Source organism: Neolamprologus brichardi, chromosome 17, assembly GCF_056152115.1.
Source record: "Neolamprologus brichardi isolate AB-2024 chromosome 17, ASM5615211v1, whole genome shotgun sequence".
NCBI lineage: Eukaryota > Metazoa > Chordata > Actinopteri > Cichliformes > Cichlidae > Neolamprologus > Neolamprologus brichardi.
The window spans coordinates 18,926,631-18,940,208 of record NC_142120.1 but is presented as its reverse complement, the minus strand read 5'-3'; the positions used below and the strand labels follow the sequence as shown (position 1 = coordinate 18,940,208).

The 13,578-nt window shown below is 43.8% G+C and overlaps 1 protein-coding gene across 20 annotated transcripts in view; it reads right to left on the bottom strand.

The window, feature by feature from the left end:
• Window positions 1-6,791, bottom strand: part of celf2 (cugbp, Elav-like family member 2) — a 239,241-nt gene extending 232,450 nt beyond the window's left edge. For 13 of the 20 annotated variants that reach the window (XM_035907267.2, XM_035907270.2, XM_035907281.2 and 10 more), the window contains exon 1: window positions 6,564-6,791. In XM_035907267.2, the coding sequence (XP_035763160.1) occupies window positions 6,564-6,616 (53 nt within the window). In that variant the 5' untranslated portion in view covers window positions 6,617-6,791. The remainder of the gene's footprint in view (window positions 1-6,563) is intronic. The other 7 variants (XM_006780936.3, XM_006780938.3, XM_035907307.2 and 4 more) reach the window with 1 other exon arrangement.
• Window positions 6,792-13,578: the final 6,787 nt, after the last annotated feature.

Genomic DNA, 13,578 nt, shown 5'->3' with positions numbered 1-13,578 from the left:
TTTGGTTGCGAGGGAAGACTGTTTATTTATTCAGACAAGATCTATTCTCTCCCCCCCCCATCCTCCAGTCTTTCTCTCTTTTTCCTTTCACTCCCTGATCACCTTCCTCTTTTCCCCCTGGTTATGTACTTGTAGAGTATCACTATGAGGGGGAGAAGGGGAGAGAAAAAGGGAGAGCGGGTGAAATCTGCCGTGGAGGTGGAAGAGAAATTTTTAAAAAGAGAATAAAAAAAGGAAGGATGTAAAAAGGAAAGGTGGAGGAGGGAGTGTGCTCTGTACTTCCTGTGTCTCTTAAGCCATACGGAATAAAGACAGTTGTGTGTCAGTGGGGGAAACGCTCACACTGGTTTAAAGCTTCTTTATGGGCCCAGCCACGGTGCACATGGCAGCAGTACCTTTGAGAATAAGACTATAACAAAGTACAGCAGTAAAATACAGCCAGAGGGAATGATTAGTGTACGTGTGCGAGAGAGAGAGAGAGAGAGAGAGAGAGTTGGCAACAGAAGGAGAGAATGAAAGAAAGACATGAAGAAAGAAAGCCATGCTCCAGGTGGTGTATTATTAAACAGATTTGTCACTTAGGGCCAGTGGTGTTAAGTGTGTGTGTGTGTGTGTGTGTGTGTGTGTGCATGTCCGAGACAAATGTATAGGTTGCAAAGAGCAGTTAAAGATATAAACATACATGGACTTAAAAAAACATGGAAATCTATCTTTTAAAAAGAAAAAAAAGAGTAAAAACAAAAAAGAAAAACGGTGGACAGACAAAAAACTAATCAAAGAAAAAGAAGCGGACAGAAATGAAGAACAAAAGAAAGAAAAACAACAGCAAAAGGAAAAAACAGGAAGGAAGAAAAGAAACGGCTTTGAATTTGTTCGACATTTTTGATTTACACATGCACGTTACCTCATACTCAGTGATTATATGGTGACTTTATGAACACACACACACACACGCACACACACACACACACACAGGAGAACATGACATTGATTTAAATCAATTTATCCTCGGGCCTAACTTCTTCCTGACAAAACCCAAGCCTCCTCTTTGCCAAGGCTTCACCCTAAAATTTAAGCAGTTATGCGACTGTGCTAAAAATGCGTGTCCCCACAACATGAGTAACACAAGTACAAACACACACAGTCATGTGAGGTGTGTGTTACAGTTGCGTTTTAAATCCCTGCGGCTGCTGTTGACTAAGCTGATCTTTGTTGCAGGGGGGGAAAAAGAAAAAGAAGCAGCTACTGCATATGCCGTGACAGGCAACAACACTTGTTTTAGTCAAAAATAACATTAAAGAGACAGACAATGTCCTCTGTGTGTGTGTGTGTGTGTGTGTGTGTGTGTGTGTGTGTGTATGTGTAAGCCTGCGGTAGGTAATCTTACTTTTGGAAGAAATCAAACAAAACGAATGCTGAAGCCGACAACAACTGCAAAGGACAGGACGGGAACAGAGAGTCCGTGCAAACACTCACACACACACACACACACACACACACACACACACACACACACACACACACACACACTGTAGCCTGTGAGCACGCTGTTCAAAAGGCTGCAAATGATGCAGGGTTGCAACTGAAATATAAACTTCTAAAAGGCCAAAAAAAAAGTGCTCAGGTTTTTGACTTTGATGGCAGGAGGAGGCGCGGGAACGACTCCCGAACACTTTGATATGCAGCACATTGTACAATTTGTGCATTTTATCCCTCCGTCTCCTCTGATACTCGTACACAGAAACTGTAGTTTAACAACAAATGCGCTGAAACTTCACATTCGTACACATTTATCCTCTTAACATTTCAGGATTTTACTGCCGAACCTAATGAAATCTATTATTACTTCTAGTATAACTAACAGCTAAATCTATAGAATTTGTAATATAATACTGTCTGTATGCAAATCAATTAAACTATCGCTGTCAAATAAATTCTAAACAGAGAAAAACAGTATTTATCACTGATGGGTAGCACAGTATCTTAATATATTATACTTAAGGAGCTGTGAGATCTGCGCTAATGCAAATCCCATATTGTGAAAAGCTGTATGTTTAAAATATCCCTTCATATCAGAGATGGAAGAGAATTACTGATATCCAACTTTTTATAAAATGCAGTCTTCTCCATAACAAACACCTGCCCTGGAGGAGTCTTGCCTCCTCGTTCCATTGTTATTCCCTCCTCTCTTTCCTAATTCCTAGTCTCTCCTGCTCCTCTGTAGCTTTTCTAGTCCTCTTCTCTCCCTCTGTCATCTTCCCTCTGTCTCTTTTGTGTTTTGTGATGCACTCTTTTTGCTCAGCTATATAATTATCTCTTGCTGATTCCAGGGGCTGGTTCGGAGAAACTCAGCCCTCCCTTTCATTCTCCTTCAGCCCGCCCCGTACGCCTCCGTCACTCAGACGCTGAGTGCTGTATTGTTCTTCTCCGCTACAAAGGCTTGACAGACAGCTGTGAGACACAGAGAGTGGATTCTGAGTCTGCCCCGCATCCCACCGACCCTCCCGTCTGCTGCCATCACTTTCATTTAAACTTGTCACTTTTCCTTGTATCAGCGTGATGGTTGGGTTGCATCGTTAGGCACGCGCGCACACACGAATTAGAAAAAAGTCTAGACAGCAGTATTCAATGAGCAAACACACGGTGCATTTTAAACAAATGGTGACTAAACTTTTTTTTCTTTTTCTAAATTTGCCCTCTCTCATTAATATCGCTCATCCCGCATCTGACTTCCATCCCTCCTTCAAATTGAACAAGCCTCAGCGCCACCTGAGGAGCTGCAGTGCTCGCCGGAACCTTTCGAGGTCTTTCCTCTGAGCTGATCTTTGTCAGAAGCCGAGGAGAACGCCTTGAAGACAGCTTGTTAGGATTCCACATGAGCGAATCCGTGTCATTATTCAACATGCATCAAATGCAACCGTAAACACTGGGGTTTGGGGAGCAAATCGGAGCAGAAGCTTCCTTCGTCTCAATGGAAAAATTTCAAAGACGATTAAATAAGCCAACAAACGCAGCGATGGAAAGATAGGGAGGGAGATGGCTGGAAGGAGTTCAGCCCGATTTTGTATTTTGATTCAGATTCCAACATCAGCAAATTAGCTGTGTATGACTCTCACGATGAAGTGATGCCTGCCTCGATGAGCATAATGACTTCGGTGTCCCGTGACAAGCTTTTCTCCACCACAAAAAAGGATGAAATTCTGAGGTAAACGCTGGAAAACTTGCTTGAATTTAAAAGATAAAGATACGTCCTATCTGCTGCTCCGGTCTGGAAATATCAGAGGGTGCCTTTTCCCAGAAAAAAACGGTTTTCGCTCTAACCCTTCAGTTAAAACCAGTGTAATCCTGAACGCGGGAAAGGTCCAACGTCCAGATAAAGCAGCAATACGCACTCTCTCATGCCGCACTCACACACACTATCAGAGGGGATTTAAAGATTCAAGCAGTGGTCTTGGTAATTAGGCGGATGGATTTGCGCCTCTCCTCGCAGTCCGGCGGGATATAAAGCGACACATAATGCAAGCGGACAAACTCTTTAAGTGGATTAATTAAAACCAACACTGCGGGGTCAAAGGTCAAGCCCCCTTTCTCTGTCAACCTCCCGTACTCTCGCCTTCCAGCTTCGCTCGGAGCGCACTCGGACTGCGGGACCTGCATACGGATTTAAATGAGTGGATGAAAAAGGTCCCCGATGAGACGGAGCAGTGAAGGAATGATGGTGGAGTTTTCTGGGTTTATTTTCGGTTTGAGGCTTTAACATGAAGACTCGTTTTCATATTTGTGCTGAATACACATACTCGCTTCGCAACTTAACCTCTAGTTTGGCTGATTTATCTTTAACTTCCCGTCTCTGAATATGCGGCAATTTTTCATCCGCGTGGTAATAGAATAAAAACCTGAGCTCCCACTTTCCCCTCCCTAATTGAATACAGAGCACACCTCGTCTTTGACATGCGTGTGCGTGTGTGTGTGTGTGTATGGTAGCTGGATGCAATCAGATGGAATTAATATGCATGCTGTTTCTCATTATGGAATAACTCAACTACACTTCAGATATGTGACGTGCACTGTGAGAGGCACGGGCTGATTTTCCAACATCCATCCGTGATGCTCGAGCAGGAACAGAACTGTGTGACTGAATTCAGAAGAGCAGACACGCCCTGCTGATGATCGCACGCGTGAACACACATTTGTCACTTGCATTAACTTCATATTGCATTTAAACTAAAATCAGACTCGGCAGCAGCCGCATTAATCAGCCAATTCTGCTAATATGCATATGATGCTGCCTAATTGTGTTTCAGCAGTGAGATCTTTCTCATGTGTTTGGCTAGTTTGCTGTAACAAAATCTTTGAAACGACATTTATTGTTTTGGTTTTTGTTATTTGGCTTCTTAAATCTTAACCGAGGATCGCTCAGTCGTCGCTCAGACAGAAATTGGGATTTTAGCCTCGTGCTAAATTTTTAGGAAATGATATCCAAGTAAGCGCTCCTCATCGCTTCCCTTTGTTTGACGCAAATCACACACACATGTGCCGTCTTCACACTGCTGTGGTTACGGTATGAAGCGTGCGTGTCTGAGCGTGACGGAGGTGAGTCTCATTAGGGAGAAAACAGCGGCGAGAACGCTGCCGAGGTGCTTCATTATGGTAGACGATTGAGAAGTGCTTGTCTGTGTGTGTGTGTGTGTGTGTGTGTGTGTGTGTGTGTGCGCGCGTGCGTGCGTGAAGGACTGGCGGATGTAACTGTGCGTGTGTGTATGACTGTGACCCCGAGAGAGTGTGAGCGTCGGGCCCGGCGATAAGCTGGTCTTTATTAAGATGCATCGTCTTTGGAGAGAGGGACAGCTGCTCTTGCCTCTAATCTGGAAGAACAAAGGTTTAATAAAGAGAGAAGACAAGAGCCAGAGGGGAGGTAAATACTCCCGTCTCTTCTTGCTGTCCTTCCTCACACCATTTCCCTCTGCCTGCCTTTTCCTTGTTTCTCTTATACCGACTGATCCAACGCCAGCTAAACTAAACTGGTGCAGAGATTACTGTGCACAAGTTCGCCCATTTGAATCCCAAACTTTCACCTTCTCGCTGACCTTTGGCTTCCCACCTGTTGAGCCAAAATGGCCGCTATGAGGCCAATATGCCGGTGGCTAAAACAAACTAAAAGTGTCTTTTTTTTATGCTGCCACGAGAAGTGTCCCAGTTAAGCAAACAGACTGAAAGGAGAGGAAGAGCGTGTCCACAGAGAAAGTGTCTGCTGTGGCTATTTCTGAGCAAGTATGAGTCTGTGCGCCAGGTCAACTGCATGCCCTATTTCTCAGCCTGAATGGTCATCACCGCCTGTTTGGAAATGACATCACTTGCCCCCCCTCCCAGTCCGTCAGCAGTTCACCGAAATATGCCTGCTCTACATTGCTCCGCTCATTTTCTATTTTGGATTTGTGGATTATGGTGGTGGGATGGAAGAGGCGGTGCGGGTGAGGGGATAAAAAAAAAATGATAAAAGAGAGGAGAGGCAGCATTAAAAGAATAATTTGAGGGTCCTGAGGGTTCTGTCTCCTCTCCTAGTCTCTAAAATAGAATCTGCGATAGTCCCGGCTGCCACCGCCGACTCTGTCGAGGGAATAATGACTTATTTATCAAATGGCTGAAATATTCAGGGACAAGGCCTTTTAAATTTCAGCATTTAAATTCATAGGCTTTTTCTGCTGAGATGCTTAATGACAGTGAATGTATTCAGTGTGATTTGCAGGTCTGAGACAGAGCCTAGTGTCCTGCCTATGAGCCTAATAGGTGTTTGACAGAAAAGGGGAGAGAGGGTTCCGTTTAAGGGCAAGGGAAGCCAAGGGAAGTTTAACCTTTGACCTCACGTGAGGCTCAGCGAATCAAGTGTGTATCGTGGACCGCCTTCCGTGCCAAGAAGTAAACGGGCTGTGTTGCTGAAAACATGTTTTGCAGCAGTAGAGATAAAATTTAATGTTCTCTAAAGCGCGCTGGAGCAGGCAGGCAATCAGCCATGAGTAAATGTTTCAAGATAAATTCCTAGAGGGGTATACTTTTTTTTTCTGGCAAAGCGCGAGACTCCTCAGCGTTCGGAGGGATCACATCAGCAAGGGGGGGCGGGGGCAAGGGAGGGTGTGATAAATAGGTGTTATTCTTACTTTTAGGCTGAAATGGAGGAAAGTTTGGGGATAACGGCTGGTGATGAAGCGCCGCGCGGGGCAGCAGCGGAGGTTAATGAGATGTACGTGGACACACGGCAGCTCGTACGCATCAGCCTCATGACAGAGCGCAGCAGAGGAGGAAGAGGAGCTCAGAAAGTGGCAAGAGCTCCGTACTCGCGGCACATTAAAGCCAAACGGCGCAAAGCGTGCGTAATTACGCACCGCAGCGCCACTGCCATGGTGAGAAGGCGGCGACCTCCCGCCTGCGCTGCGTCCCACCCTCATTCTCTCCAGAAAAAAAGAAAGAAAGAAAAGCAAAGACAGACACACACCGCACTCCTGTCTCCGTTTCCCCTCTCTGCTAGCGGACTGTCGAGGCTGTGGAGAAACTGGCCGGGCGCTTACCTTAACACGTTCCAGCTTTTCAGAGGGTCCAGGTCTGAAATTATAGAAACCATGGTCGACTGGCTGGGCAGCACCGGGAGAGGGAGGGGGTGCGGCTGAAAAAGATCGAAAGAAAAAGCGGCGCAAAGGCTGTAAACTCCGTCAGCGAATGACAGCGATTGCTCGGATGCAACCCGTCCTGGTTGTTCAGTGGGTGATGAGCGCTGTCACAGCTCTCTCTCTCGTTCTCGCTCTCTCTTTCTCTCTCTTTCTCTCTCTCTCTCTCGCTCTCTCTCTCTCCGCCCCCTCCTGTACAAAGCCTGCGCTCTGCAGACGCGTCTCCCGAGCTTCCTCGGGTTCCTCTCTCACAGACAGGCGGGCTTCTGCTGGAAATGCTGGAGATGTACAGCAGAGGAGGGTAAATCCTACCTGAGAAGCTCATTTATTCATTTTCATCTTCAAACAGTACACAAGGACAAGCTGGAGTTTATACACCTCATTTTCACTGTCAAGTGTTCTCACTGAAAACTACTTTTTGGTGTTAAACCTCTGAGGATGGATTTTATATCGATGGGAACGACGTGTTCAATTTTACTTGCTTGAGTTTTTATGAGGCAAATATGAGAGAAATGACCTGCTGTTTTCACTGAGAACCAGTTAGATCTGGTGAGAACCAGTTAGATCATCAAAAGAAAAGAAAAGAAAAGCAAAGAAAACACTTTATGCAAGAATAAAATATCATAGTTTAACATGCCTGAATATGCCTGCTATAACTGCACGGGACACTTATCAAACTTGAAATTATAGAAAGGCCGTTAAATTAACCATATTTGCCAATTTTTACTTGATCATTTTTAAAGTTAGAGAGATAAAGAAACAACATGTGGGTTGATGCATTATCCATAGAGAATTGTTGGGTGAAATGTTGCAAGGAAGTATTCGACACAAGCCTGCAAAGCATGGCTGCGATGATCTTTGCACACTCCTGTGAGCACCGACTTCCTGCCTGACACCACCACATCCTGTTGATAACTGTTTTTTCTCTACCCCTCCCCTCCACTTGACATGGCAGCAGATGCGTCATCTATGGCAAAGACTGACAAGGCAATGGCCAAGTCCCACCTCTTCTGGGCTCCTATCTGTTTGGTCATTGGGGGGAAGAGAGAAAAAAAAAACCCCAGATGAGATCTGAAGGGACAAAAAAAAAAAAAAGAAGAGACAGAAGTGTTTCAGATAATGGTCTGGGACAACAGAACAGAGTGAGACTGCAAAAACTACTGTAGCTCCTGCACAAGCTGTTTGTTTTCTTCAGGGTCATGATATTTGTCACACAACAGTCACTTTGACAGGAAACTGCAACCATTTAATTTTAGATTGTTTAAAAAACTTTTGAATGAGACATTTCTTTCAGTTTAATCAGCTTTTTTTTTTTTTTTTTTTTTTAAAAAAAAACCTTTTAGTTGTCCAACAAAACTGTTTAAACCTTCTGTAATCAGATGGGTTCTATCATCTAAAGTTGAAGCCCCTTCACCCCCCACGTTCCTAAAATTGAGGTTGCAAGGTTTCCCGTTCTAATAATGAACTAGGAGGTAATTTCCAGAGCACAAATGCTAATTCACATGCAAGCAAACAAGGAATTGAAGGTTAGAGTCGAGTACATTGTAGGTAAGACATAACAGTAATGCAATGCTACAGCCCGGTGCTCTCAGCATCAGCAGCCATACTGCACTGGCTTTAAATAGACTCAATTGGACATCTGCTTCACAGAGGAAGGAGAGGAGGAGGATGGAGAGAGCTGACAGCATCGCGCTTCTCTTCCTCTGTCTCTATTTCTGTCGCGTGCTCATATAGAAACTGATGCTCGCACACAGCAGGCACAGCATAGTTCTCCATTTCTGCATGGAAATCACGTCAGCAAGCACCATATTTACCAGAGTGGCCGTTGGTGTCGGTGTCAATGCCTGCATAACATTGACTGTTGAATTTAAATAATTGAATTTACAATTCTTTAAAGCTTAATTCAAATGTTTCTGGTGATGACATGATAGCCAAGTGGTCTGGGTGCATAGGCCTTGAGCAGCAAATCTCTGGCTTACGTTAGTCTCCTACTTTGCCCGTCAGTTTCCTGTTTCTCTTTCTCTCTCTGTCAGCTTTTACTATCAAGTCAAAGTCTGAAATGCCAAAAAGAAAAATGCAAGTTTGACTTTGAGTTTCCACTTTTTTTTTCTTTCTAAAGCTTAAAAAAAACCCCAAACAAACAAACAAAAAACACCTTATGTCTGTGTGTTCACCACTCTAATACAATCGATTGATTTGTGAACTTCATTATGAGCCATGAGAGCCGTTATTTTCAGGGATAAGCTCCAAAATCACCAAAAATATCTCACAATTTCTTTCATTTTTATTTCTTTCAGTTTTGTTTTGATAAAATACAATTACTGTTACAAAAAATTGAATTGGTGACCATTAAAAGAAATGTTTCGCTTTCAAAAAACTCTTTAGTGACTTTAGTCAAAAGAGGGTTATCATTTCCAGCTGCTGTGATTTAAGTTTAATGAAACTAATCAGCCCCATAATGTACAAGTTACATTTTTAGAATACCAGATTCTCTCCTGTTATTTTGTTGAAAAACAGGGCAGACATTATACTAATTCTCCACCAATTACACAATTTCCCATTAATACTGGTCTTTTTTGTGGACATGGAGATCTTGTTGGTTAATAATCACCACTTAAAAAGAATGTGGGACATTGATATTGGGGTCGCAGCAAAGTCACTTCCAGCACTCCTGGTTTAAGCGGCAAAATTACTTTGATTAAAGTTAGTTAATTTCAAGAAATTCAGGTAAAAAAACTGAGAAAAGCCTGCAAGCTATATCAGGTCAACAACTTGTGTTGCATTAACATGCCTTAGGCCTCGGGGACTTAGGCCTCGGGGACTTAGGCCTCGGGGACTTAGGCCCAGAGACTGATTGGAAACCCCCTGGCAACCTTTAGTTGCTAGGCAAAAATGTGTATTCCCTGACCAGCTGAAAGCTGTTGCTCCTGTTGCTGGGTGAAATTGGTTGCAAAGAGGGTCCATCTATCCATCCATGTTTTTCTGCTTAATTGTGGCCGGAGCTTAACCAGAGAAGCCCAGACCTCCTTCTCCCACGTCACCTCCTCCAGCTTTTCCAGGGGAACACCGAGCTGTTCCCAAACCAACCGAGAGATATAATCTCTCCAGCATGTCCTGGGTCTGACACGGGGCCTCCTCCCGGTGGGACATGCCCAGAACACCTCACCCAGAAGGTGCCCAGGAGCCATTCTTGTCAGACACTCGCACCACCTCAACTGACTCCTTTCAATGTGGAGGAGTGGCGGCTCTACTCTGAGCTCTTCCCAGATAGCTGAGCTCCCCACCCTCTCTCTATGGCCAAGGCACCACCCAGAGCTCATGACCGTGAGTGAGGATAAGGTCATAGAGCTGTGAAGGTTCTCAGTCATCCATGTCATCGTAGTCAAAGGAGCTTGCAAAGAAAAGCGTCTGGACTTCTTTAAGTTACTTGAAGATGAGAGGTGAAACGTCTTCAAGTAACTTAAAGAAGTCCAGACGTTTTTCTTTGCAAGCTCCTTTGAATAAGGTCATAGACTGACTGGTAAATCGAGAAGTTTGCTTTTATGTTCAGCTCTCTCTTTACCACAATTAACTGGTACAGCATCACCATCACTGGTGCCGCAGCACCAATCCCCCTTTTGATCTCTCACTCCTCTCTCCCCGCACTCATGAACAACACCCTGAGATACTTAAACTCCTCCACTTGGGCAGTGACTCGTCCCTGACCCGGAGTGGGCATGACACCCTTTTCTGGCAGAGGACCATGGCCTCACACATGGAGGTGCTGATTCTTATTCTCGCTTACTTGGGGTTTTTCACTCATTACTCACCAATCTATGAATATTAACGCTGTGGAGAGTGGCAAAGAAGTAATCAATTAAAATGTGAGTGTCCTGCTTGAACCAAAATTGCATAAAACTAATTCCTCTTTAGTCCCTATGCTATAACTAAAGACCGGTATGCCCGTTCTGTTGGAGTTTTCCTGTATTCTCTCAGGTGTAGGCATTACAAGCCAATGTACCTGGGCTGGAAAAGATCACAGTTTGGGGTTAAACAGGGAACCTTCATTCTGATAATAAAAGTAACATCTACCCTTCACTCTCTCCTCAGACTCTGTGACTATGGAAGCCTTTTCATTATGCTACTGTATGCCTGCTAGCGTCATCTCTTTTACCCTCTTCTATAATGGATATCTTCTAAATTTTTACATGCACTCGATGGAGATGAGGACCGCAGAGTAAGAAGTCTTCTCGAGGAGCTTAGAAAGAAAACACATCTTGAGTAGAAGACTTATCAAGGTGTTATGGATACACACTCAGTTAGCTCTCACAGTGTGTACAGGGATGAACAGAATACATAGAAGAGCACAGGTACATGGTGAGGTGATATGAGCAGTGTGTCAGCACAAGTATCCTGTACAGCTCATTTAAAAGTATTAATTTGGAAAAAATGCATTTAAAAAGCTGCTTTTGTTATTTATACTGTATAACAGCAGGTCTGTGGTTTGCCACTGCACAGATAATAATGCAAGCAAACAAACAGCATAATTTATAAACTGTAAAATTTAATATAATACATTTTTTGATTTGTGACAGAAGGATAGCAGCAAGGTTTACAAGATGGTAGTGAGACCTGCTGGAGGCTGAGCTGGAGCTGAAGATGTTATGGTTTTTACTGGGAGTGAACAGGATGGGATTAGAAATGAGTACATCATAGGGACAGCTCAGGCTCAGGGTTTTAGGGACAAAGGCGTGGCTGAGATGGTTTGGACATTCACAGAAGACGGAGCGTGGATATGCTGGACAAGGGATGGTGAAGATGGAGCTGCCAGTTGGGAGGAAAAGAGGGAGACCACGGAGAAGATTCATGGATGTAGTGAAGAAGGATATGCAGAGGATTGGTGTGGCAAAAGAGGATGCTAAGGATAAGAAGAAGAATCGATTTGAATTTCTAAATTAAAACGAACGAAAGCTTCATGTAGTTTGTAGGCCTGTAACAGAATATGTTCTACTGACATTTGTAGCAGTCAGTTTTAAAGGTGATACAGCTGCGCAGCATATGATAAGTAACTGCCGTTGCTTAAGGAGGTAAGCATTTATCATTAGGCTGAGGCTTACATCTGTCTCTCACATCCTTACTGGCAGGAGCTAGCAACGGAGGGAAGCTATGAGACATGTCAGCATAATGAAAAGGACCCCGGGTCACATAACTTATCCTTTGCTCTCATCATAATTACTATCACCAGTAGTAGGCACTCTAGCAGTGAAGCTCTCGGATGTACTGGGCTGCAAGCACACACATCCTGTAGACGTGTTCTTTTTTTAAATATCATAACAGCCTCCTCACCACGGCAAAACAGGTGAGTCAGGAAAGTGTGAGAAAGGTGCAGCAGCACAGCACAAACCAGAATTCACACTCATGTACCGCAGCTCTGTGAACAAGGTATGCAAATGATTACAGTCAGCTGCCTGTGTGTGAAAAGACACCCCGCACTGTCACCGCCCGTTTGAACTCACTGATCCCATTATTCGGAAAGCGATAGAGAAAAAACCAAACCTGCGGACTCTTACTGGCACACACGCACAGTCAGGTATTTACACACATGTTTTCAGTACTACAAAACCACATGTTCGCAGACGGAGCCAAAACAATATCAGCGTGATAAACACATTGTATTTCATCGAGCTTCTTTATTCAACAAAAAAACAACAACAATAATACGGGCAGATTTTTGGACAAGCCTTGGGGTTTATGTCATCATGCATATGTGATGTGCATTTCAAATCGAAACAAAGTGAGTGTATCTTAAAGCCACCCACTGAATACAGATTCACATTTTACCTCAATCCACTTAAAAAAAAAGATGCGAGGAGAAGAGAGAAAAAATAAGCAGCAGAGAGGATGTGGATGAAATAAGTATAGGGGGATTATTTCATAAACGACAGAATTTTCTTTTCTGTGTAAGTCATTTGATCCTGTCAAATATGCCTAAAGCCATACGCCCACGTGCTCATTGTCTGAAAAATGCTTCGTTTATGAGAACCCCCCCCACCCCCCCTTCAAACAATGAGTGGAGCGCTTGGCTGCTCGGCTCCGCATCAGCCACGGCGTTCAGAGAAACCAGGAGAAGGCAAATGAGATTTAAATCGGGGGACGCAAAGTGGCACACACACGCCCAGGAGAACGGCCCAGTGAGCCTGTTTGTTTGTTTGTCCCACGCTGCAATCAGTGTTCTAAATTGCAGTAGGCCTACGTGTGCTGTGTTTACATACAGGATAGCGAGCATAGATGCAGAACAAACAGACTGGCTCCTTTTCTTCCATCTGGACCTTTTCTATCTCTAACATCATCTCAACTAATCTCCATTTAAATGCTGCACTTTACACACACACTCACCGGGACTTTTATTTCTTTCTTTTTTACGCTTCCCATGCACCGTATGTGTTATTCCAGCACAGTCGTGTTTGGGGAAGTAGTGATACATGTAATCCGTTTGTTTGTGCGCATGGACACAAACCACCTTTTTTTCCACTGCAGTCAGTCACTTTGTGTTTGCGCAACTAACTGTTCAAAACTGTCCGAAAGGACTACAAAAATGGAGCTTTTTGATATTTTAACAGGAACCATGCTCTGCTACTAAATATAAACAAGTAGGCTGTGTGAAACTAAACAAACAGGAAGTAAAATAAAACTTTTTTGTTGTTGTTGATCCAAAAATCTATGGCTTATACCACCGCCTACTCCATCTTCAAGTGGATGTAGCATTTGTAACCGGAAGCGCTACAATCCATATTCATGAGTGCGAAGCAGACACAACTTTTGCAAATATTTGAACTGTACAGGACTGCATTGGTTATTCATCAGTTATGGTGTTTTCCCTTTTTCCTAAACAAAATTTTCTCTGTCCATTTTGAAGGTGTCGTTGGTAGGACTTCAACAA